Genomic DNA, 23,604 nt, shown 5'->3' on the forward strand with positions numbered 1-23,604 from the left:
ATAGGCGGGGTATAAATCTATTATTAGAGAGAGAGTGTGAGAGCCAGTGTGGTGTAGTGGTTAAGAGCGGGAGTCTCGTAATCTGGGGAACCGGGTTCGCGTCTCCGCTCCTCCACCTGCAGCTGCTGGGTGACCTTGGGCCAGTCACACTTCTCTGAAGTCTCTCAGCCCCACTCTCCTCACAGAGTGTTTGTTGTGGGGGAGGAAGGGAAAGGAGAATGTTAGCCGCTTTGAGACTCCTTAAAGGGAGTGAAAGGCGGGATATCAAATCCAAACTACTCCTCCTTCTCCTCTTCTTCTTCTTCTTCTTGTTCTTCTTCTTCTTCTTCTTCTTCTTCTTCTATTATGTTTTGCTGTTTGATGAGAGTTTGCCTAAGAACCCCATGAATGCTAACCTCCAGTTCCGTGATGAAGGAAAGGCAGGCTATTGGTGTACGCAGGGGCAGCCATTATGGTGCCCTTCAGATGTTGCTGGACTCCCAACCCCACCAGCATGGCCAATAGGCAGAGATTAGAAGTGTTATAATTCAGTAGCATCTGCAGAGTACGATGTTGGCTACCCCTATATGAAATAATAATATCAGCTGAAAGAAGGTACATGTCAGACCACACAGGTCACCTACCTGTGGTTTTGCCTTTCCAACCTGTTAAAGGTAAAGGGACCCCTGACCATTAGGTCCAGTCGTGACCAACTCTGGGGTTGCGGCGCTCATATCACTTTACTGGCTGAGGGAGCCGGCGTACAGCTTCCGGGTCATGTGGCCAGCAGGACTAAGCCACTTCTGGCAAACCAGAGCAGCGCACGGAAACGCCGTTTACCTTCCCTGCCGGAGCAGTACCTATTTATCTACTTGCACTTTGACGTGCTTTCGAACTGCTAGGTGGGCAGGAGCAGGGACCGAGCAACGGGAGCTCACCCCGTCACAGGGATTCGAACCGCCGACCTTCTGATCTAAATCAGGATAAACATCACTCCACAGAAAACCCACTTGACTTTACTCTGATCCAGAGGGAAACAGCGGGTTCCCCCCTGGGGAAAGTGATGGGTCAAGCGGATGAGCCCTAAGTCAACCCTAAGTCATAAAGAGATGGAATCATTGCTCGCTCAACCATTTTAGCCCAAACTGTTGGATTTCAAGCTGGTCTGTAATTTCCAAAATCACCAAGCTGAGAGGAGGCTTCTTCAGTAAATGTGTAACTGCTGCCCCTCTCGGAACAGATTTCTTGAAATGTTCTTCTTGCAGAGAAGCACTGACCACACCAAGATAAAATCTGAATAATTTGTCCTGCAAGAGAATGCTATCATTCTAATTTTTTTGGAGCAGGTTGGCTAGAGGTACCGATACTGATTTTGGAGGCTGAACTTGCTTCGGGACTGGTAGTACCTGGCTGGCTTTATTTCGTGTGTGCATCCACCTTCGGCTTATTATTTTCATAAAAGCTAACAACATAAATAGCTATCTGCCTCTTAACTGATCGGCCTGTCTGTTTTCAATTGGGGGGGGGAGCGGCTGCCCACTTTGCCAGCCCCCAGCAACGGCCCTGCTGGGGCGATGGTGCGTGTGCCCACAGAGAGGTCTCCGAATGCCCGCTCTGCCGCATGTGCCATACATTCGCCACCACTGTCCTAAGCCATTCCTTTTGCTTTTCAGGGCAATGAATCTGTGCACTGTGTATTTTGGAACTTTAAGAAGAACGGTGAGTAGCTAGCTCTGCTCTGGGCCAGAACAAAGGTCCAACTAGTCTGGTGTACTGGGCGTCCCTGGGAAGCCCACAGAGAGCGCTTGAAGGCAAACAGGCCTTCCCTGCTGTTGCTTCCCAGCGCTATGAAAACAGGGCATCATTGCGCTGATATCTTCTCCTCCAGCAGAAGTCCTCTTGAGCAGAAGCCAGCTGTGTCAAATGCAGCTGCCTTAACTTTAACTAGTACTGCAATGCGCTCTCCACGGGGCTACTTTTGAAGGTGACCCGGAAACTACAACTAATCCAGAATGCGGCAGCTAGACTGGTGACTGGGGGCGGCTGCCGAGACCACATAACACCGGTCTTGAAAGACCTACATTGGCAAAAGGCGAAAGATTTATACGATCTGAAGAGAAACCAGAGTTCCAGACTTTTAAAAACAACCCCTTTTAAAAATAGCAATATAACGTGAATTTTATTATCTAACGAGACCATTGATCCATAAAATGAAAGCGATAGACCAGGCTTCCTCAGCCTCGGCCCTCCAGATGTTTTTGGCTTACAACTCCCATGATCCCTAGCTAGCAGGACCAGCGGTCAGGGATGATGGGAACTGTAGTCTCAAAACATCTGGAGGGCTGAGGAAACCTGCAATAAACAATGTCCTACAGTCGCACACACACAATCAATCAACCAATCAATCAATCAGTAGCTGGACTGGGTTCCACACAGTCACAAAAACAAAACAAAAAAAAGCCACAAAACAAAAACACAAAATAAATAGCAAAAACAGACAGACCTCAGCGTGATGCTCAAAACAGAAGTGTGGCAATCAAAATGGAAGCGTGGCACTCAAATCGGAAGCGTAACACTCAAAATGGAGCATGTTCAGCTTCCAAAAAAAGTTCACAAACCAGAACACTTACTTCTGGGTTTGCAGTGTTTGGGTTCCAAGTTGTTTGAGAACCAAGGCGTTTGAGAACCAAGGTACCACTGTAATAATAAGCGGTTAAGTTCTGATTTATGGTTTTAGCTGTTGTCCATGAGAGCATTTAACACTTCACCAGCTGGACACAGACAACAAATCAAAACCGGGATGGAGGGCGAAATGTTAGGTTTGCTCCAAAGTTAGTCACTTCAGTATGACCCTCTTTCATTAATCCTAGAACAAATTCAGTATTTAGGTCAAGACTTCTAGGCAAAAATGCAGCAAATTCAAAGTTAGCTGAGAATTGCATGATTTGAAGGAGTAGCTTGAGGGGAGCTGTAACTGAAATAATATTTTGATGCATTCAAATGTGTGTCTGTACTTCAAAGTTCCAGTGCAACAGCTCTAGGGAGAATTATGCCTCTGTTTAAAAGGGATGCAGCCAAGTAAAGCACAACGTTCAAGGTTTCTTTCTCCCACAAGTTTACCAACAGCAGTCTTAAGTGGGCGATCTGAGAAGTGCATGGTGGGAGCATGAGAAGCTTAGCGCCTCTCCGCCCCTCCCTGTGATGGTTGCAGCTAAGCCCCAAGTCAGCAGGAGTCTCTGCAGAGAGTCACACATCCCCCGTGTTCTGTTGGGAAAAGATCTATAAATGGTGAGGGACGAGTAACTGCAGATGAAATCTCTTCTCTTCCCTGCTGCGCAGATAACCAAGGAGGCTGGGATACATCAGGGTGTGAGGTGCAGCGCACAAACGCAAATTACACAATCTGCAACTGCAGCCACCTGACCCATTTTGGAGTCTTGCTGGTAAGCTTTTGTCACTGATTTGTCAGAACTAATTGCCCCGTGTGGTTCCTGCAAAGGACAGCGCGGAATGTCTCTTTTCGTTCAGTTCTATAGTTGTTATTCAGTGCTTTCCCCCCCTAAAAAAATGTTTAGGGGTACTCTCATTTTGACTCAAGAAAATCACCATTTTATAGTTCCAATCAGGGAAAATAAATACAGCAAATGGACAAAAGTACAAAGATTCACCAAATGTTTAGGGGTATGTGTACCCCTGCATCCCCCCAGAAAAAACAACACTGGTTGTATTTCTTTTAAAATCCTATCTTCAACATCAGACAAGAGGGCTGGGGTTCAGCTGTGGATTCAGTACCGTTGGCCTGGTACAGTTGGTATAGTGGCTAAAAAATGTGCCCACCGTCCACGCCCCACAAGTCAAATCCCATCCCACAGCCATGATGTCATTGGATCATTTTGAAGCAACGAACTGGTATTAGTGTAATAGTTTGGTATCTTTATGTTTATATCTGCTGGTGCAAACAGCAGATTTTGGGAAACAATTTCAACCAGGAAAATGGCACAGGGAGAAAGGATTCAACCTTCTCCCATAGTGCCTTGGGCCTGATCCAAATCACTCACTTGTGTACACACACACACACACACACACACATTGGTGAAATGCCAGAACTTGTGATACTACTACTTCTGGAGGTTATATTTCTGGAATTTGCAAAATTGCGTGGAAAGTGTGCTCCTGAGGGTTTTGCAAACTGTTTTTGCACACATACAGTCTCTCACTTACAGGCATTCCAAAATTTGCAGTAAAGAAGCATGAGTTGCGAGGTTTCAGAATGCAGGAACAAGGATGAGCTGAAGAAAGAATTGGTTCACCCTGATCCTTAGGTCCCATGTGAATCTTTCCTTTCACTCCAAATTTCACAGAATACTTTGGGGGGGCGTGGGGGGGGGCGGGAGTGGGGCAGGGGAATCATGATCCAAAGAAGCCAAAAAATTCACACCTCAGTCAGCAATGCCCAAACAGATATCATTTTGGGTCTGTTTCCTCACCAACTCTTCCAATGAGAGGCTATTGACTTCCACCCTGGTTTCTAGGACATATACCGGACGGGATGTGAGGATACGATTTTAACATTGGTCTCCCACATGGGATGTGGCTTTTCCTCCATCTTCCTCGGCTTGGCTCTAGTGGTGTACCTTTCCATCGAGTAAGTAGGACCCACCTGCCATTTTCTATCCGACAGCAACGTTTATTTACTTAGATTTTATACAGCTACATAAGCCTGTTTCCAGGGCCAAATCTGGTTTGTGGTTCGCCATCCTTGCAGCAAGCGGCGTGGGGTTCTTGCCACGCAGGAGGGGCAGCCTTTGGCAATACGGTGCCCTCAGCAAGGACAAAATTTGCCACCTCCCTCCCCAAATTACTTATTTTCACAATAATTCATTTTGGTAAAGGTAAAGGGACCCCTGACCATTAGGTCCAGTCATGGCCGACTCTGGGGTTGCGGCGCTCCTCTCGCTTTACTGGCCGAGGGAGCCGGCATACAGCTAGTGGGTCATGTGGCCAGCATGACTAAGCCGCTTCTGGCGAACCAGAGCAGTGCATGGAAACACCGTTTACCTTCCCGCCGGAGTGGTACCTATTTATCTACTTGCACTTAGACGTGCTTTCGAACTGCTAGGTTGGCAGGAGCAGGGACCGAGCAACAGGAGCTCGAATCGTGGGGATTCGAACTGCCGACCTTCTGATTGGCAAGTCCTAGGCTCTGTGGTTTAACCCACAGCACCACCCACGTCCATTCATTTTGGTACCGTTGCTTTTTTATGGAGCTTCTCTCAGCAGGTATAAATATAGGATCTGGCAACTTCTGTTTCAGTGTATCTGAAGAAGTGTGCATGCACACGAAAGCTCATACCAAGAACTAACTTAGTTGGTCTTTAAGGTGCTACTGGAAGGAATTTTTTTATTTTAAATATAGGTCTGTTGTTGTTTGGCTCCACTCCCCTGGTGCCTGCGATGCCCTAACTCCAGGGCTGCATCCTGCTCTAGACCCTTCACACGGGGGACTTAAAGGGGCTGCGTCTTGGGCACAGGGGGCGAACGAGCCCTTCATCTCTTTCGTTCCAGCAAGCTCCGTGGGGACGACCCGTCCAGAATCCTCGTCCACCTCTGCTCTGCGCTGCTGTTGCTCAACCTCACCTTCCTGCTGGACTCCTGGCTGGCCTCTTTCCAGGTGCGCGGCCTCTGCATCGCCGTGTCCGTGGCTCTCCACTACTTCCTGCTGGCTGCCTTCACCTGGATGGGCCTGGAAGCCGTCCACATGTACTATGCGCTGGTCAGGGTCTTCAACACTTACGTCCCGCATTACATGCTCAAGGTTTCCCTGGCTGGCTGGGGTAAGTGCAGGGGGGGCACTTCCCATCTTAGGGCCATATTACTTCACAGGGAATCTTCTGGGGGCCATATACCAGCAGTGGGCGGAGGGGGGATATGTGATTTCCCCCTTGGTGCAGGAGGTGGCATTAAGACCCTGCGGAAGGCAGAGGGGCGTCCCATCTGTCTCTCTGCCTCTCTACCCGATTTTCACTCTCTCTTTCTCTCTCTCTCTCTCTCTCTCTCTCTGTGTGTTTCTCTCTCTGTCTCTCTGTCTGTCCTTCTATCTGTTTTGTCTCTCTTTGTCTCCATCAATACAGTGGTACCTTTGTTCTCAAACTTAATCCATTCCGGAAGTCCGTTCCAAAACCAAAACGTTCCAAAACCAAGGCGTGCTTTCCCATAGAAAGTATTGCAAAATGGATTAATCCATTTTAAAAACAACCCCTTTTTAAAACAGCAATTGAACATGAATTTTACTATCTAACGAGACCATTGATCCGTAAAATAAAAGCGATAAACAATGTACTACCGCCACACAATCAATCAATCAGTAGATTGGGTTCCACACAGTCACAAAAACAAAACAAAAAAGAGCGGAGGTTCAGAAGAAGTGTGATTAAAAGTCAGGAGCAGCAGAGAAATATCTCTGAAAGGCCAGTTAGAATAATAGAGTTGCAGTGCAGCAATCGCGGCTGAATCACTTGCCTCCTGATCTTCCCAAAAGGGACTGGGCATATTTGTGGGAGAAATGTCTTTCTGTGTCTCTTGGTCGCGATGGCACACTAGTTCCTAGGGAGCGGCTGTGGCGGGGGCCGCTGCTTCCTGCAAGTCCTGCTTGGGGTGGGATTTCCATTGGGACGTTTAGCCAGCCTGGGGGTGGGGTGACAGCTCTTGATCCAGAGGCTCTAAATGGCAAGGGCGAGAAAAGGGAGCTCACTCCCTAGCAATATCCCTCATTGTCCCTTCTGTTTCAAGGCATGTGCAATCACAGCCTAAACTGAAGTCCAGCGCCAAGGGCCTTCTGGCGGTTCCCTCCCTGCGAGAAGCCAAGTTACAGGGAACCAGGCAGAGGGCCTTCTCGGTAGTGGCACCCGCCCTGTGGAACGCCCTCCCTTCAGATGTCAAAGAGAACAACAACTACCAGACTTTTAGAAGACATCTGAAGGCAGCCCTGTTCAGGGAAGCTTTTAATGTTTGATGCATTACTGTATTTTAATATTTTGTTGGAAGCCACCCAGAGTGGCTAGGGAAGCCCAGCCAGATGGGCGGGGTATCAATAATAAATTATTATTGTTATTCAACGTATTCTCAGAGCCAACAGCATTGTGTTTATTTCAGTGGACTCTCGCAAGTGAAATGTCATAAGCTGAATTAAATTCTTGCCATGTGCCTTTGCTGTCGCCCATCCCCGCACTCCCCTGGTGATACAGGTCTTCCTGAGGACTCTCGTCTTCCTCAGGCGGGTCACAATTGCATCCATGCTGGTCTTTTTCCTTTCCGGCTCACCCGTTCTTCTTTCTCCCCCTTTGCCATTAGGAATTCCTGCGGTCATCGTTTCCACGGTTCTCATTATAAGCAGAGACTTCTATGGGGTTTTAAGCGACCCCCTGAGCAGCAGTCCTGTCACACCTTTGTAAGTCTCTATGCTTTGATTCTCCTCAGATCAGCAGGAAGGAGGTCATACCTATATCCCCTTCCTTCCCCCCCCTTTTTGGATTTTTTTGGGGGGGAAGGAGAATTCAACCTTCCTTGCTTTTCGGTACACCAAGCTGTTCACTCCCTTCCATCTGATGGGTCAATTTACGGTCCTGGTCTTTCTCAAGGAGATTCCTCTGTCTGTTTAGCTGCGTACATACAATGCCCAAACACCCGATGCTTACAATTCCTTTAGCGCTTTGCAAATCATATATATTAAGATCATGTAGGATTTGTAACCAGGAAGCCTGACCTCCTGCATAACCCACTCTAGAACTTATTCTGCAATTTCCAGCATAAAATTCAGGTTTGTTTATTGAGGATTGTATCCAGCCTTAGTCAGTTTTTGTCGTCTTCAGCGCCTTCCTCTTCAACAAGTCTTTTAAGTTGAGTCTGCTTCTGTGCTGGGATTGGTTTCAAGACGTGTTTATTGTCTTATCATTTGTTTGGGGGAAAGGACAGGGTCTGAGTTTAACTAACCACCACTGACGGGTGTCTCATTGAAAAGCCTCAAGAGAGACTTCCAGCTATCATGAGCCCATCTGAAAGAAATGGCCCTGCCGGCAGCCTTAACAGCGTCTCTCTCCCTCCTTGCCTTGTCTGCTACAGTTGCTGGATCCGCGATGACCTTGTGTTTTACATCTCCGTGCTGGCCTATTTCTGCTTGGTGTTCCTGATGAACACCATCATGTTCATCGCGGTCCTTCTGCAGATCCACACCATGAAAACGAAGAGTCCTGGCCGAGTCAGCAGCTGGAACCACAGCTTCCTCCACAGCTTGAAGCGGGTGGCCAGCTTAATGGTCCTGCTCAGCTTAACGTGGGGTTTTGCCTTTTTCTCTCTGGGGTCCATGCAGACATTGTTCTCCTACCTCTTTGCCATTTGCAACACCTTCCAAGGTAAGCGTTTGCACACAGGTGGGTGGGCTTCAGAAGAGGGACCAGAGGAGCCTGCTGAGTCAGGCCAGAGGGCCATCTATTCCATCCTCTTGTTCTCACAGTGGCCGTTTATGGGATGTCCATTATGGGAAACCTGCAAGCCAGACATGAGTCCAAGAGGAGCTCTATTTCCCCTCCTGCGGCTCTACCTCTACCTCCCTTTTAAATCAGAACCAGTGAGGGCAGTGAAGGTCCTGTGTGAGTGCCTGGAGGCGGTTGGAAGATGCAAAACCCACTTGGGACCTCATTGCTCAGTCCAGCTAGCGCAGCACTGTCCACACCAGCAGTTCCCAAGCCTTTGTGGGCCACTGACCCTTGGTTCCAGAAATTCATCCCAGTGGCCCCTGTGCAACCCTATAAAAAGCAGTATCCTCTCCCCCATGCTTTTTAGCATCTACATGAGGCCGCTGGAAGAGATCATCAGGGGGTTTGGGCTGGGTGTTCATCAGTATGCGGATGATACCCAGCTCTACCTCTCTTTTAAATCAGAACCATTGAAGGCGGTGAAGGTCCTGTGTGAGTGTCTGGAGGCGGTTGGAGGATGGATGGTGGCTAATGGATTGAGGTTGAATCCTGACAAGACAGAAGTACTGTTTTGGGGGGCAGGAGGTGGGCGGGTGTGGAGGACGCCCTGGTCCTAAATGGGGTAACTGTGTCCCTGAAGGACCAGGTGCGCAGCCTGGGAGTCATTTTGGACTCACAGCTGTCCATGGAGGCGCAAGTCAATTCTGTGTCCAGGGCAGCTGCCTACCAGGTCCATCTGGTACGCAGGCTGAGACCCTAACTGCAACTAATCCAGAATGTGGCAGCTAGACTGGTGACTGGGAGCGGCCGCCGATACCATATAACACTGGTCCTGAAAAAGGCCTACATTGGCTCCCAGTACGTTTCCAAGCACAATTCAAAATGTTGGTGCTGACATTTAAAGCCCCAAACGGCTTCTGTCCAGTAGACCTGAAGGAGCATCTCCACCCCCATTGTTCAGGCCTTCTGGCAGTTCCCTCCCTACAAGAAGCAAAGTTACAGGGAACCAGGCAGAGGGCCTTCTCAGTAGTGGCGCCTGCCCTGTGGAACACCCTCCCATCAGATGTCAAAGAAATAAACAACTATCTTACTTTTAAAAGACAGCTGAAGGCAGCCCTGTTTAGGGAAGTTTTGAATGTTTAATGCTGTATTGTGTTTTTAATATTCGGTTGGAAGCCTCCCAGAGTGGCTGGGGAAACCCAGCCAGATGGGTGAAGCATAAATAAATTATTAGTAGTAGTAGTAGTAGTAGTAGTAGCAGTAGCAGTAGTAGTAGTAATTCAGCAACTAAAACTCAGAAGCATTACGGCCACCTTGCTCTCTGCTGGCAGCAAAATCTCTTGGTCTGACTCTGACCCATTCTGTAGTTGAAGAGATGATGGCAAAATCGTGGCCAGAGGAGTGGGGAGGGGGGGGGTATAATGTAGTGAATGTTTTTCCTGCTCCCCGCCCCCTGACTCCTTCCTCTAGGATTCTTCATTTTCGTGTTCCACTGTCTCATGAAGGAGAACGTGAGGAAACAATGCCGAGTGCATTTCTGCTTGGGAAAGTTTCGGCTCAGCTGCTCTGGTATGACATTCCTATATATATAAAACCAACCCTTGGGGATGGGCTGACATTGTTCTCTGTGGCTGCTTTTGCACTTCTTGTCCTCTGAGCTGCCCCCTGCCTGTACTGGAGGGACTGTGATGGAGCAGCCCAGCCATTCCCTTGCCCAGTAAGAGGCCATTATAGCACAGGGAGTGAGGGAACTGAACCCCCTACGAAAGTCCTCAGATACAATCCACCAATCCCGTATGCTATGATATGTGTTAACGGTAAAGGTAAAGGTACCCCTGACTGTTAGGTCCAGTCGCGATCTACTCTGGGGTTGTGTGCTCACCTCGCTCTATAGGCCGAGGAAGCCGGTGTTTGTCCGCAGACAGCTTCCAGGTCATGTGGCCAGCATGACTAAGCCGCTTCTGGCGAACCAGAGCAGTGCACGGAAACGCCATTTACATTCCCGCCAGAGCGGTACCTATTGATCTACTTGCACTTTGAGGTGCTTCCAAACTGTTAGGTGGGCAGGAACAGGGACCGAGCAACGGGAGCTCACCCCATCGTCACGGGGATTCAAACCGCCGACCTTCTGATCGGCAAGCCCTAGGCTCAGTGGTTTAGACCACAGCGCCGCCCGCATCCCTTATGATATGTGTTAGGATTATTATTTATTATATTTTAAAATGAACATTGCATCTTTAAATCTTTTTTAAAAAATAGATTTAAGTGTGGCCAACAACAAAGGCTCAAAATACCAAATGATTTAAAACAATGCAACAAAAATTAAAATGAGTTATTTAAAAAGCCCAAGAACCTCATATACAGGGCTTTAAATAGAGCGAAACAGCAGTTAAAGGGAAAACAAAGCAACAGCAAGCCTTTAAAAAAATCTATTTAAGTTAAGCGGAGGCACAGGTTCTGTGTCTGTGTCTCTGTGTGATGGTTCTGTTTTTTTAGGGCTTTACAAATTCCAAGTATGACCAGTCCTTGTCCCAGGGGGATTCCATTCTCATACAGACACAGCTAAACAACAGAGGAGGCAGCGGCAGATGAGAAGGAGGTGAAGGAAGCTATGGAAAGAATATCTGACGGCTTTAATTCCACGTTCTTTGGCTTAGTTTACAATAAGGCACGGGGAACTAGTGGGATGACCCCAAAGGCTTCTGGGAAAAGAAGAAAGACCTAAAGTAATCTAGACTAGAGAAGAGGTCGTGCGGAGGCATTCTGGGAGGCAGTTCTAGGCTTAAATGGCAGCAAATAAAAAATGGATTTCAGGGGGGCAGGAGACCGTTTATGCTTTCATACCCTCCAAAACCTGCCCTCCTACGCTGTTTCAGATTGTAGCAGCTCTGCCGCAACTCTGGGGTATCACCATCACTCGCAGAGGACGTCACCCCATTCTCTGAAGTCGCAGAGCTCTTGTACCACCAGCTCCACATTGAATGGTTCAGGAAGCTTACCAGGGGCTGCTCCTGAGACTGGTGAGTAGGAACTATATATATCCAGATAGCTGGATAGATAGATAGTGCTATGTACTGAAGTTCTCGCACTGGGCCAGCAGGGGGATACTGCAGATAGTTTCCCCTCAGGTCCACATATGCAAATAAGGGATTGAAAGTGACGTTCAGTGATTGGATAGTTACAGAAAATGGTTCCTGTTGCGTTCTAGTAGAGCTCTATATAAGCAGGCTGGCTGAACCCTTCAATTCAGTTCTGTTCAGTTCAGTTCTATTCTGGCCTGTGAATAAACAAGAGCTGTTTGAAGAATCGCTGTGTCGTCTGACATGTTCACCCACAACTTAACAGATAGATAGCTAGCTAGATAGCTAGCTAGCTAGCTAGCTAGATAGATAGATAGATAGATAGATAGATAGATAGGATCGTAGGCCACAGGCTACCAGTACTGCAGGACGAGATGGGAAGTGGGTGGTAGCATCTGGAACTGGCACCATGGAGGATGACATTTCAAAGTGAGGGGTTTGGTGCACCCTGTTTTTGAGTGCTTTTTCTGAGAAGACTCCCCCAAAGTAGAAAGCTAGCACAAAAGGTAATAAAGTTCTCATTCCCCCACCTGCCACAATGACTGCTTTGATACTTTTTTTGAAATATCAAATTCTTTCAGAAATTTATCTTCCTCTTATTTTATTATGTGTTTGCTTGTCTAGTGCTGGAAACAGACCCCCCTTAGCCTGTCTCTTGAGCAAATCTGGCACTGGCTTGCGAGGTGGGTGGGTTTGTGGGTGAAGCATCTTCCTTTCTTTAAAAAAAAACGTTCCTAATAGTTTCCTAGGTTTTACAGAACATCTTGAAAACGCAGAAAGAAAAATTGTATTTCCAGCTTCAGCTTTCCTGGATTATTTTCAAAAGGCGTGAATCATTGGAGGGGTGGTTGACTCCCTCTGTATTTATTTCCTAGATGAAGTTTTGCACAGCACCCGCCACACATCCTTTACTCACCAGAAGGTCAAGCTTCCTCGGGTGAGAAGAATGTCGCCAATGGACGCAGAGCTTCACTGCACTCAGAAAACGAGTTTTTTGCCTTGAGGGCCTGTCTGGTTCTTCCTGGGTCTCTGGCTGCCCAGTCTGCTCTTTACAGTCGTGACAAATCAACGGTCGGCTGAAGATCTTCTTTCAGCCTCTCCTTCCACCCTTCTCAAAGTATTCTGAGCCAATTCAATAAGTTAGTTTCAGTTAAGGGTTTAGAAAAGCCTGCCAGTTGAGCAGGCAAGCTCTCAGCCTATGCCCCATGAAGACGAAAGCTTGGGCAGACCAGTGGTTGCAAACCTAAATGAAAATTAACATCGGAATAGTTTACTGACTAATTAAGAAGTGCAATGTGATATTAGATGATTAGCCCTCCGCGAAATTCAGAGCATGGGAAGTCACCCAAAGATATATAATTTGGCAATATATTCGGCTTTTTATTGTATTGTAATTTGGAATGTTATAATGTGTTTCTTATTGGATTATTAAATTGGAAAACTCAATAAATTATAATATATAAGCCGGTAAAGAAGAAGGTAGTCTGACCTCTAATCCTGACCCTAACCCTAAATTCTCCTCTGAGGAGGTAGAGCTTGAGGCAGCCACCTATTTAAGTTTGCAGCAGGTGGTGGACTCTGTTGGTGGAGCAACACTCAAATATCTCTGCTTATGAGCTTGCCTTGCATCTGGTAAGCAGCTGCCTGGGGTCCTGATAACCTAAAGCCTCACCTGGGCTCTTGCTGTGCTTTGCCAGAATGGATCAGGGCTCACCTGAGCAACGGGAACTCAGGGCTCAGAGAACGAAAGGGAACCACACAGGTCTTGGCAGGCCCAGACAGAGGGGGGGGGCATATGGGCCACTTGGCCCGGGCCTCCAATTCCAAAGCATATTCACAATTGCAGGGGACCACTGTATATCTATATTTTCCATTTTGTCTTTATATGCAGATACGGTTCAAGCCTGGAAATAAAATTATTTCTCAGTGTAACTTTTGTGAAAATTATTTATATACAGTGGTACCTCGGGTTAAGTACTTAATTCGTTCTGGAGGTCCGTTCTTAACCTGAAACTGTTCTTAACCTGAAGCACCACTTTAGTTAATGGGGCTTCCCGCTGCTGCCGCGCCGCCAGACCCAATTTCTGTTCTTATCCTGAAGCAAAGTTCTTAACCTGAAGCACTATTTCTGGGTTAGCAGAGTGTGTAACCTGAAGCGTATGTAACCTGAAGAGTATGTAACCTGAGGTACCACTTATTTATAAGACTTCAGTTATCCCCAGGGTAAAAAAAAAGGGGGGGAGCACATTATCTACCTGGCCTGGGCCTCTGCCTGGCTCTGCAAGGCCCTGGCCAGGTCTTGGATTCAACAGTGATAGAGTAGGAGCAAAATACATGTTCTAGTGATCTCACAGTTTCCCAAATTGGCAGGAGAGGGAAGGAAGATAACAAAACGTGGAAGAGTCTTTTTGTGTTGGACCAAAGGCCCGTCTCGCCCAACATCTGGCTTCCTACAATGGCCAACCAGGTGCCCCCAGGAAGCTCCCAAGCAGGGCTAGGGGGCATCTGCTCCTTCTTGTCATTTGCCTCCCCCTGACACACACATCACCTGCTAGTTTTCAGAGGTGTACCGTGAGGGTTTATAGCCCCTGCAAGACCTGTTTTCTCTTTATGAGCTCAACTGAGCCTCTTACAAAGCTACCTGCTAGTAGGTCATGGCAGAAAATTCTGTAGGTCAGTGCTGAATTGTGCAAAGTACTTCCTCCTTTGTGCCTTTGTGCCAGCCAGTCCCTTCCAAGGGAAGACCAGGAGATGTACACAGACACACAGACACACACACACACGAGAGAGAGAGAGAGAGAGAGAGAGAGAGAGAGAGAGAGAGAGAAAGACTTCTCTCTATCCACTTTACTTTAGTAAAGGTAAAGGGACCCCCAACCGTTAGGTCCAGTCGCAGACGACTCTGGGGTTGCGGCGCTCCTCTCGCTTTACTGGCCAAGGGAGCTGGCGTCATCTGGCCAGCATGACTAAGCCGCTTCTGGCGAAACCAGAGCAGCACACAGAAACGCCGTTTACCTTCCCGCCGGAGCGGTACCTATTTATCTACTTGCACTTTGATGTGCTTTTGAACTTCTTGGTTGTGTGATGGCCTGGGATTCCGATTCGGAGGATGAAACAGAGGAATCCCAGCCTGCACAAGAGTCCCCGCCTCCAGGGCCGGCTGAACTGGGGCAAGGCCTAGATGCTGGAGAACCTGCACCTGTGGCAGTGCATCAGGAGCTGGCCCCAGGTGAAACCCTTCTGGCCCCAGAGAGGCTTGACGACTCAGTGGCCACAGGTGAGCCTCCTCCAGGGCCCAGTAACCCTTCGGCCTCTCCTGATCTGCAGAGGCTTAGGGCAGAGAGGCGAAGGGAACTGGTTGCCCCCAGGAGGAGTGCTCACCTTAAGGCCAGAGGAGGCGGGGCTCCTGGGGGCCGGGACCGCCCCTGGCCTTAGAAGAGGATAAAAGCCCAGTCAGCCCGGCCCCAGGTTGCGGGAGCAACGTCGTTGTTGGCTTCGGACCTTCCTGTGTTCCTGATCCCTGCTCGGCCTCCTGTTCCTGACTATCCGGTACTCCTGTTCCCTGCTCGGCCTCCTGTTCCCGACCATCCGGTGTTCCTGTTCCCTGCACAGCCTCCTGTTCCAGCGTACCTGTTCCCCGCCCGGCTCTCTGCCTCGGACCTTGCCCCTCTTCGTGTGGACTCTGCTACACCCAAGGTACCTTACCCCCGGGACCAGCACAGTTTGCTCCCGCCACACCCGCACTCCCCCTTCGTAGGGGTGCGTTCGGGAAGAGCCAGAGGCCATGGCTGAACAGGCGGCTGCACTGGTGGCTTTGGCCCAGGAGAACCAGGCCTTGACTCACACCGTGCAGCAGCTCAGCGACGCGGTTGTGGCACTTCAGCAACGCTTGGAAGCCCTACCGGCTCCTGGGGCCGACGCCCCGGCTCCGGGCAAGTACCCAGTGGCTTTGCCTGAGAAATTTGATGGAGCCCCGGCCAGCTTTCCCATGTTCCTGGCCCAGGCCAAGCTGTATATTCAGGGGCGAGCCCGGAACTTTCCTGACGACCGCACCAAGGTGCACTTTTTGATTAGTTTGTTAAAGGACCAGGCGGCCAAGTGGGCGTTGCCGCTACTCAGGCAAGACTCCCCCTTGCTGGCAGACTATACGGGGTTTTGCAATCGTTTGGAGGCCGCATTCGGCAACCCCCAGAAAGAGAGTCAAGCCAACCGGGCGATTCGGCGTTTGAAACAGGGCAAGTCCACGGTGGCCACATATACCACGGAGTTTCGGCTGTTGGCACAGGACTTGACCTGGAATGACTCGGCACTGCGGGACCAGTATCTCGGAGGGCTTTCGGACGAGGTACTGGACCAGTTGGCCACAACGGAACGCCCCACCACGCTGGACACTCTCATTCAACGGAGTCTACAAATAGACGACCGGTTGGAGGATCGTCGTCAGGCCCGGGGTCGCCGACACTCCCAGTTCACGGCACCAGCTTTTTCCGGCAGCCCCACGGTCACAACTGATTTAACGGAGGAGCCTATGCAGCTCGGGGCAGTGCGGCCACGCCTTTCCCCCGCAGAGAAGGCGCGGCGTCGGGAGGGAAATCTCTGTCTTTACTGTGGCGGAAGTGGACACTTCGCTCGGTCCTGCCCTGAGAAACGCCAGCCGCAGGGAAACCGCCAACCCCAGTAGCTGATGGCCCTAGCTACCGGGGGTCCCAAACCGTACAGAATGGGCCCGCACCAATGGACTTGCAACATCTTATGGTTTCGGTACGTTTATACCCTCCAGGGGGGCCCTGGATCCTCACCCATGCTTTGGTAGATTCAGGGGCAACCCGCTCCTATATGGACGCTGCTTTTGCCACCCATCATCAGGTGCCACTTCGGAACAAGCCAGTACCGATCCAGGTGGAAGCGATTGACGGACGACTTCTGCGTTCAGGTGCTGTTACTCAGGAGACCCAGCCCCTGGTTCTGTGTCTCCAGCAGCACCGGGAGTTGCGAACTTTGGACATTGCTTCTATGCCCCGCTTCCCCCTGGTGCTCGGGATGGACTGGCTGGAAGCCCACAACGTTCAGATTGACTGGGTCAAACGGACCGTGCACTTCCCAGACCCATGTTCCCATGCTCAATCCGGAACGCTGGCGGCCGCGCCCTCAGAGGAGGCAGCACCCACGCTCCCAGCCGTGTACCAGGACTACCAGGACGTGTTCGAGGAACGGGGGGCAGACCAGCTGCCGCCGCATCGGCCTTTTGACTGCGGCATAGACCTCCAACCCGGAGCGCCTTTACCAGTGAGTCGCTTATATTCCCTAACAGAGCCAGAGCGCGAGGCTTTGCAGGACTTCTTGCGCAAGAACCTGGAGCGTGGGTTCATTAGGCCTTCCACCTCGCCTACCGCGGCACCAGTGCTTTTCGTTAAGAAGAAATGTGGGGAACTCCGCCCTTGCCATGATTACCGAGCCCTGAACAAAATTACCGTCCCAGACCGGTACCCCTTACCCCTTATCTCGGAGCTGCTGGAGCGGGTGCAAGGGGCACAGGTGTTCACCAAGCTGGACCTCCGAGGGGCCTACAACTTGATTCGGATCCGAGCCGGGGATGAGTGGAAGACAGCGTTTGGGACCCGGTACGGGCAGTTCGAATATTTGGTTATGCCTTTCGGTTTGTGCAACGCGCCTGCTGTGTTCCAACGCTACATCAACCACGTGTTTCAGGACTTGTTAGACAAGTACGTGGTGGTGTATTTGGATGACATACTGATTTACTCCCGTGACCCGGCTCACCATGAGGGACATGTCCGGACCGTGCTGCAGCGCTTGCGTGAGCACCGTTTGTACGCAAAGCTCAGCAAGTGCGAGTTCCATCAGCGGACTGTGGACTTCCTTGGTCACCGGCTCTCTCCAGATGGGGTGCAAATGGACCCGGGGAAGGTGACAGCGGTTCGAGAATGGGCGGCACCCCGGAACCGCAAGGACCTACAGCGTTTCCTGGGGTTCGCCAATTACTACCGGACCTTCATCGCTGATTATGCTCATCGCACCACCCCGTTGACCCGGCTACTGCGCCCAAAGACGCCGTTTTCCTGGGACAAGGAGGCAGAGGAGGCGTTTCAGGGGTTGAAGGCCTGTTTCCAGAGGGCACCAATCTTACAACATCCTGACCCCTCTCGACCTTTTGTGGTGGAGACCGACGCCTCCAGTACGGCTCTCGGTGCCGTCTTGTCTCAACAGATTGGGCCTGAAGCGCCACTCTTACCCTGTGCCTTCTATTCCCGCCAGCTCCTACCAGCGGAGCGTAACTATACTGTGTGGGAGCGGGAACTACTGGCCATCAAGGTAGCCTTTGAGGTCTGGCGCCACCATCTTGAGGGGGCACGACATCCGGTGGAGGTGAGAACCGACCACCGGAACCTGGAGTACCTCCAGACCACCCGCAAGCTGAACCAAAGACAGATCCGGTGGGCGTTGTTCTTTTCCCGGTTCCAGTTCCGGATCCGCTACATCCCTAGCTCTCAGAATCAGAAGGCGGATGCCCTGTCCCGGAAACCTGAAGACAACGCAGACACGGTACAGCAAGCAGAACCCACCACGATCCTACCTCCGGCTGCATTCCTGGCCACCCAGGAGGCGCAGCCACTGCAGGTTCGGGTGCGGGAACAGCAGCGGGTCGACGCTTGGGCCCAGGATCGGCTCTGGGAGCTGGCTGAAGGGTCCAGCCCACAGTATCCGGGACTGGTCCTGCATCAGGGCCTTCTGCTGCATCACGGTCGTCTGTACATCCCGCCAGGGCCACTACGGCTGGAGGTTCTCCGGATGGCCCATGATGCCCCAGCAGCGGGGCACTTTGGACGGTATCGGACCACCCATCTGGTCAGTCGAGAGTTTTGGTGGCCCCGCCTGAAGGCTGATGTGGCTCGCTACATTGCTGGTTGTGATGTCTGCCGGCGCGCCAAGGGACCTACCGGGCGACCCCCCGGCCTACTTCAGCCATTGCCAGTCCCACCGCGTCCTTGGCACACGGTTTCATTGGACTTTATAGTGGACTTACCCTCGTCTCGTGGCTGTACCTGCCTTCTGGTTTTCTCCGACCATTTCACCAAGATGGTGCACTGCGCTCCCTGTCCATCTGTACCCACAGCCAAGGAAACTGCTCAGCTGTACCTTCAGCATGTCTTCCGCTTGCATGGCCTACCTGAGCGTGTGGTGTCCGACCGGGGCGTTCAGTTCACATCCCGGTTCTGGCGAGCATTACACCAGACCCTCGGGACAGAGGTCTGCCTCTCGTCAGCCTACCACCCACAGACCGATGGCCAGACGGAACGGGCGAACGCGGTGCTGGAGCAGTACCTCCGGTGTTACTGCAGCTACCAGCAGGATGACTGGGTCGACCACCTGGCATTGGCAGAGTTCGCCTATAACAACGCGGTGAATGCGTCCACCCAGCAGACCCCGTTCCAGGCCAGTTATGGTTATCATCCACGGCTGTTTCCAGAGGTGCTGCCGGCGTCCGCGGTCCCGGTGGTGACGGAGTGGCTTCAAGAGCTCCAGTCCCAGCAACAGCTTTTGGTGGAGCAACTGCACCAGGCCAAGGAAGCGTACAAAGCCCAGGCCGACCGCCACCGCCAGGTGGGGCCGGAACTTCGCGTCGGTGACCTGGTTTGGCTCTCCACTCGCCACCTCCACCCCTCTCGACCTTCGCGGAAGTTGGACGCCCGCTTCACCGGCCCGTTCCCTATCGTAGACCAAGTCTCTCCTGTGGCATTTCGTCTCCGGTTACCCGCAACCCTGAAGGTTCACCCGGTCTTCCACAGGTCCCTTTTGAGTCCGGTGGCCCCACCCGACGAGTTCCACCCGAACCGTCCCCGTCCGCAGCCAGTGTTGGTTCGGGGAGAGCCTGAGTACGAGGTGGAATGCATCCTGGACTCCCGATACCGCAGGGGAAGGCTGCAGTATCTCATTGACTGGAAGGGGTACGGACCGGAGGACCGTTCCTGGGAACCAGCGGCCAACGTCCACGCACCTGCCTGCCTCCGAGAGTTCCATGCGACGTACCCCGGCAAGCCGGGTCCGGACCCTCGGTTGAGGGGGGGGCCTGGGAGGGGGGATGGTGTGATGGCCTGGGATTCCGATTCGGAGGATGAAACAGAGGAATCCCAGCCTGCACAAGAGTCCCCGCCTCCAGGGCCAGCTGAACTGGGGCAAGGCCTAGATGCTGGAGAACCTGCACCTGTGGCAGTGCATCAGGAGCTGGCCCCAGGTGAAACCCTTCTGGCCCCAGAGAGGCTTGACGACTCAGTGGCCACAGGTGAGCCTCCTCCAGGGCCCAGTAACCCTTCGGCCTCTCCTGATCTGCAGAGGCTTAGGGCAGAGAGGCGAAGGGAACTGGTTGCCCCCAGGAGGAGTGCTCGCCTTAAGGCCAGAGGAGGCGGGGCTCCTGGGGGCCGGGACCGCCCCTGGCCTTAGAAGAGGATAAAAGCCCAGTCAGCCCGGCCCCAGGTTGCGGGAGCAACGTCGTTGTTGGCTTCGGACCTTCCTGTGTTCCTGATCCCTGCTCGGCCTCCTGTTCCTGACTATCCGGTACTCCTGTTCCCTGCTCGGCCTCCTGTTCCCGACCATCCGGTGTTCCTGTTCCCTGCACAGCCTCCTGTTCCAGCGTACCTGTTCCCCGCCCGGCTCTCTGCCTCGGACCTTGCCCCTCTTCGTGTGGACTCTGCTACACCCAAGGTACCTTACCCCCGGGACCAGCACAGGTTGGCAGGAGCAGGGACCGAGCAACGAGAGCTCAACCCGTTGCGGGGATTCGAACCGCCGACCTTCCGATCAGCAAGCCCTAGGCTCTGTGGTTTAGACCACAGCGCCACCCATGTCCCACTTTAGTTAAGTTAAAAATCCCTAACTATTTTTTTACTGATTTGGGGGGGCAGATCCCTCCCCTTGGAGACAGTTTATTTCACCCTGAGGATATGTATGATGGTTAATAAATCTGGCCTATGGAAGTGAATATGATTGCTGGCTGTTCCATTCAGCCCCACTTCCCGCCCATGAAGGCTTTCGATAGTTGCTCATCATTGGAACCCAGGGCTGCCTTAGCAGGGATGGCGGCTGAGTGAGTCTCCCCCACATGGGGGAGCAAAATACAAAAGACTCTTTTATTCCCACGCAGAAGCAGTTAGTGATGACTGGGGAGAAGGAGAGGAGGAATATTTCAGTAAGAACCTTTCCCTGAAGGCAGCAGCAAGAGCTCCCAGGCCGATCACGCAGCGACTTGAATTGGGCTGTAACTGGCAAGGAAGGCAATGTAAAAGTTTTTGTTAAAAGCAAGTTAAAAGTCTTAAGCTGTACAGAGAAGATCTGCGAGGAGGATATTCAACATCCCTGAATTCTGCCCCTTTGAGATCCAGCGTGGCAAAGTGTCAGACTAGGACCTAGGAGACCCGGGTTCAAATCCTCTCACTGCCTCTCTCAGCCTAACCTCCCTCACAGGGCGGTTCTGAGGATTAATTGAGGAGAGGGGGGAACCATGTTCAGCTCCTGCAAGAATAAGGGGGAATGGGAATGCGGTAACTAATAAAATGAAATAAATCTTCCAGAGCAGCCAGAAGGACAGTGGCGTAGCGTGAGGGGGGCCAGAGGGGCTGTTGCCCTGGGAAATAAACCAAGGAAAATAAACCACCTTGCGTGGCTTTTTTAAACAACCAGGTGGAGTAAAAGTGTCATGAAACAATCATAAAATAAACGGCCACTGCCGCTGTCCCCTCCCTAGCTCCTCTCTGCTGGGAAAACCCTTCCCCACCACCCTGCTGCCGCCCTGCCCTGACAGGGGGCGCAATACTTGCCCTGGGCACTGGCAACCCATGCTACACCACTGGGTTAGGAGACAGGAATTGATCCTTAAAACTATATCCTTAGGAGTTATCAAGTCTATGAGCCAAGGGAAAACTTTGGATCAAGACCATATTGAAATGAAGGGGAGGGAACAGACCCAAGAATAATAGTAATAAAAATAATAATAATTTATTATTTATACCCCGCCCATCTGGCTGGGTTTCCCCAGCCACTCTGGGCGGCTTCCAACAAAACACTAAAATACAATAACCTATTAAACATTAAAAGCTTCCCTAAACAGGGCTGCCAAAGTGGACATGTGTCTCTAAACGGCAGAAGAGAAAGTTAGCTTTCACATCACCAGTGGAGTAGAATTGAGTGAAGAAATGGTGCACACCAATGTATCCTTTAGCACATTGGGCTCAGCCTCCTAAACTTCCTAACTCAGAAAAGGCAACCCAAATGGTCGAGGGGATGGAGCAACTGCCCTTGGGACATTCTAGTTAAGGGAAAAAGCGAGCACAAGGTGAAAGCAGCGTTACAGAGACCCACAGCAAGGGAGAGTTGCTCTTGTGCTTGAGTCTTGCCTAGTTGGCCACTGGAAGAACAGGATGGGGCTCGTTGCGCTTCATCTAGCAGGCTCTTCTTATATTAAAGGTAAAGGTAAAGGGAACCCTGACCATTAGGTCCAGTTGTGGCCGACTCTGGGGTTGCAGCGCTCATCTTGCTTTATTGGCCAAGGGAGCCGGCGTACAGCTTCCGGGTCATGTGGCCAGCATGACTAAGCCGCTTCTGGCGAACCACAGAAGCGCATGGAAACACCGTTTACCTTCCCGCCGGAGCGGTACCTACCGGTATTTATCTACTTGCACTTTGACGTACTTTCAAACTGCTAGGTTGGCAGGAGCTGGGACCGAGCAACGGGAGCTCACCCCGTCGCGGGGATTTGTACCGCCAACCTTCTGATTGGCAAGTCCTAGGCTCTGTGGTTTAACCCACAGCGCCACCTGCATCCCCTTCTTATGTTAAGAACAGGTAAAATGGTAAAGGACCCCTGGACGGTTAAGTCCTGTCAAAGGTGACTATGGGGTTGCGGTGTTCATCTCGCTTTCAGGCTGAGGGAGCCGGTGTTTGTCCACAGACAGCTTTCTGGATCATGCCAGCAGGACTAAACCGCTTCCGGCGCAACAGGTCACAGTGATGGAAACCAGAGTGCATGGAAACGCCATTTACCATCCCGCCACAGTGGTACCTATTTATCTACTTGCGCTGGCGTGCTTTCGAATTTCTAGGTTGGCAGAAGCTGGGACAGAGCAACGGGAGCTCACCCCGTCGTGCAGATCTGAACCGCCAACCTTCCGATCAGCAAGCCCAAGAGGCTCAGTGGTTTAGAGCACAGCGCCACCCGCGTCCCTTCGTGAAGAACAGCACACTTGGGGGGAAAGGTGTGTGTGTCTTGGTAAAGAAAAGTATTTCAATTATTACTTTTGGTCACATTTATTTTAAACCCTGTCTTTAAAAGCAAATAGAAGCCAAAGGAAAACACAGGCCTTTTGGTTTCTGTGGGGGAAAATAAGAACAGAAAGGAGCTTTTGGCTGGTCCCTGTTGCTATCTTCTATCTAAGCCAGCCCCCCCCCCCCAACTGCTCCCCTCATTCCATAACTCAAGAGTGCTTCATTGAAACTTCAAACGCAGCATTGTTTAAGTTGTCAGGTGGAATGAAGGCATATAATTTTATGATGGGGTGTGAATCAGCCTCTCTCTACACCTGGCACCCTCTCATTTGTCTCTTTGATGCCTCCTTGCAAGATTGGGGGGGGCATTGCGACAGGTATGGAGGAGCAGAGACAATAACACCTGCTGAATTCATCTCGAGTCATTTCCTGATCACCTCAAAGAATATTCAAATGTGAACATGAAGATACACCCAAAGGCAGAGGTGGCAATAGAGATCCAGTTGTGGGGGGGGGCAGGGGGCTGGTGATATCTGGGAATGTGTTTATGATGTGGATGCATGAAGCTGGAAGTGATCCAAATTACTCTTAAATGGCATGTTTACCGTTTTCTACTGTACACTGGAGTTGAAAACATCTCCTCCTCAATGCCTTGCTAACAGCACCTGCGCAGCTCAAAGGCTCTTCTATTGCCAAAGATATAAGAGACACCTTTGATGTCATGACGACACCTCTTACCTATTATGGGATGTACATGTGGGGGGGAAAGGGAGGGTGAGTCTTTGGCCTCCAGTGCGCAC

General features: G+C 51.1%; 1 protein-coding gene across 1 annotated transcript in view; it reads left to right on the plus strand.

The window, feature by feature from the left end:
* LOC310700939 (adhesion G-protein coupled receptor G4-like) overlaps positions 1-13,462 on the plus strand; it is a gene marked incomplete at its 5' end in the record, with an annotated part of 51,154 nt that extends 37,692 nt beyond the window's left edge. The window contains 9 exons of the mRNA XM_083490896.1: positions 1,653-1,698; positions 3,319-3,422; positions 4,512-4,624; positions 5,545-5,813; positions 7,330-7,426; positions 8,098-8,387; positions 9,921-10,019; positions 11,327-11,470; positions 12,406-13,462. Coding sequence (XP_083347022.1) covers positions 1,653-1,698; positions 3,319-3,422; positions 4,512-4,624; positions 5,545-5,813; positions 7,330-7,426; positions 8,098-8,387; positions 9,921-10,019; positions 11,327-11,470; positions 12,406-12,533 — 1,290 coding nt within the window. The 3' untranslated portion in view covers positions 12,534-13,462. The remainder of the gene's footprint in view (positions 1-1,652; positions 1,699-3,318; positions 3,423-4,511; positions 4,625-5,544; positions 5,814-7,329; positions 7,427-8,097; positions 8,388-9,920; positions 10,020-11,326; positions 11,471-12,405) is intronic.
* Between the last annotated feature and the right edge of the window lie 10,142 nt (positions 13,463-23,604).

The sequence above is a fragment of the Podarcis liolepis genome (assembly GCF_965112155.1).
Source record: "Podarcis liolepis genome assembly, chromosome: 2".
NCBI classification, from domain to species: domain Eukaryota; kingdom Metazoa; phylum Chordata; class Lepidosauria; order Squamata; family Lacertidae; genus Podarcis; species Podarcis liolepis.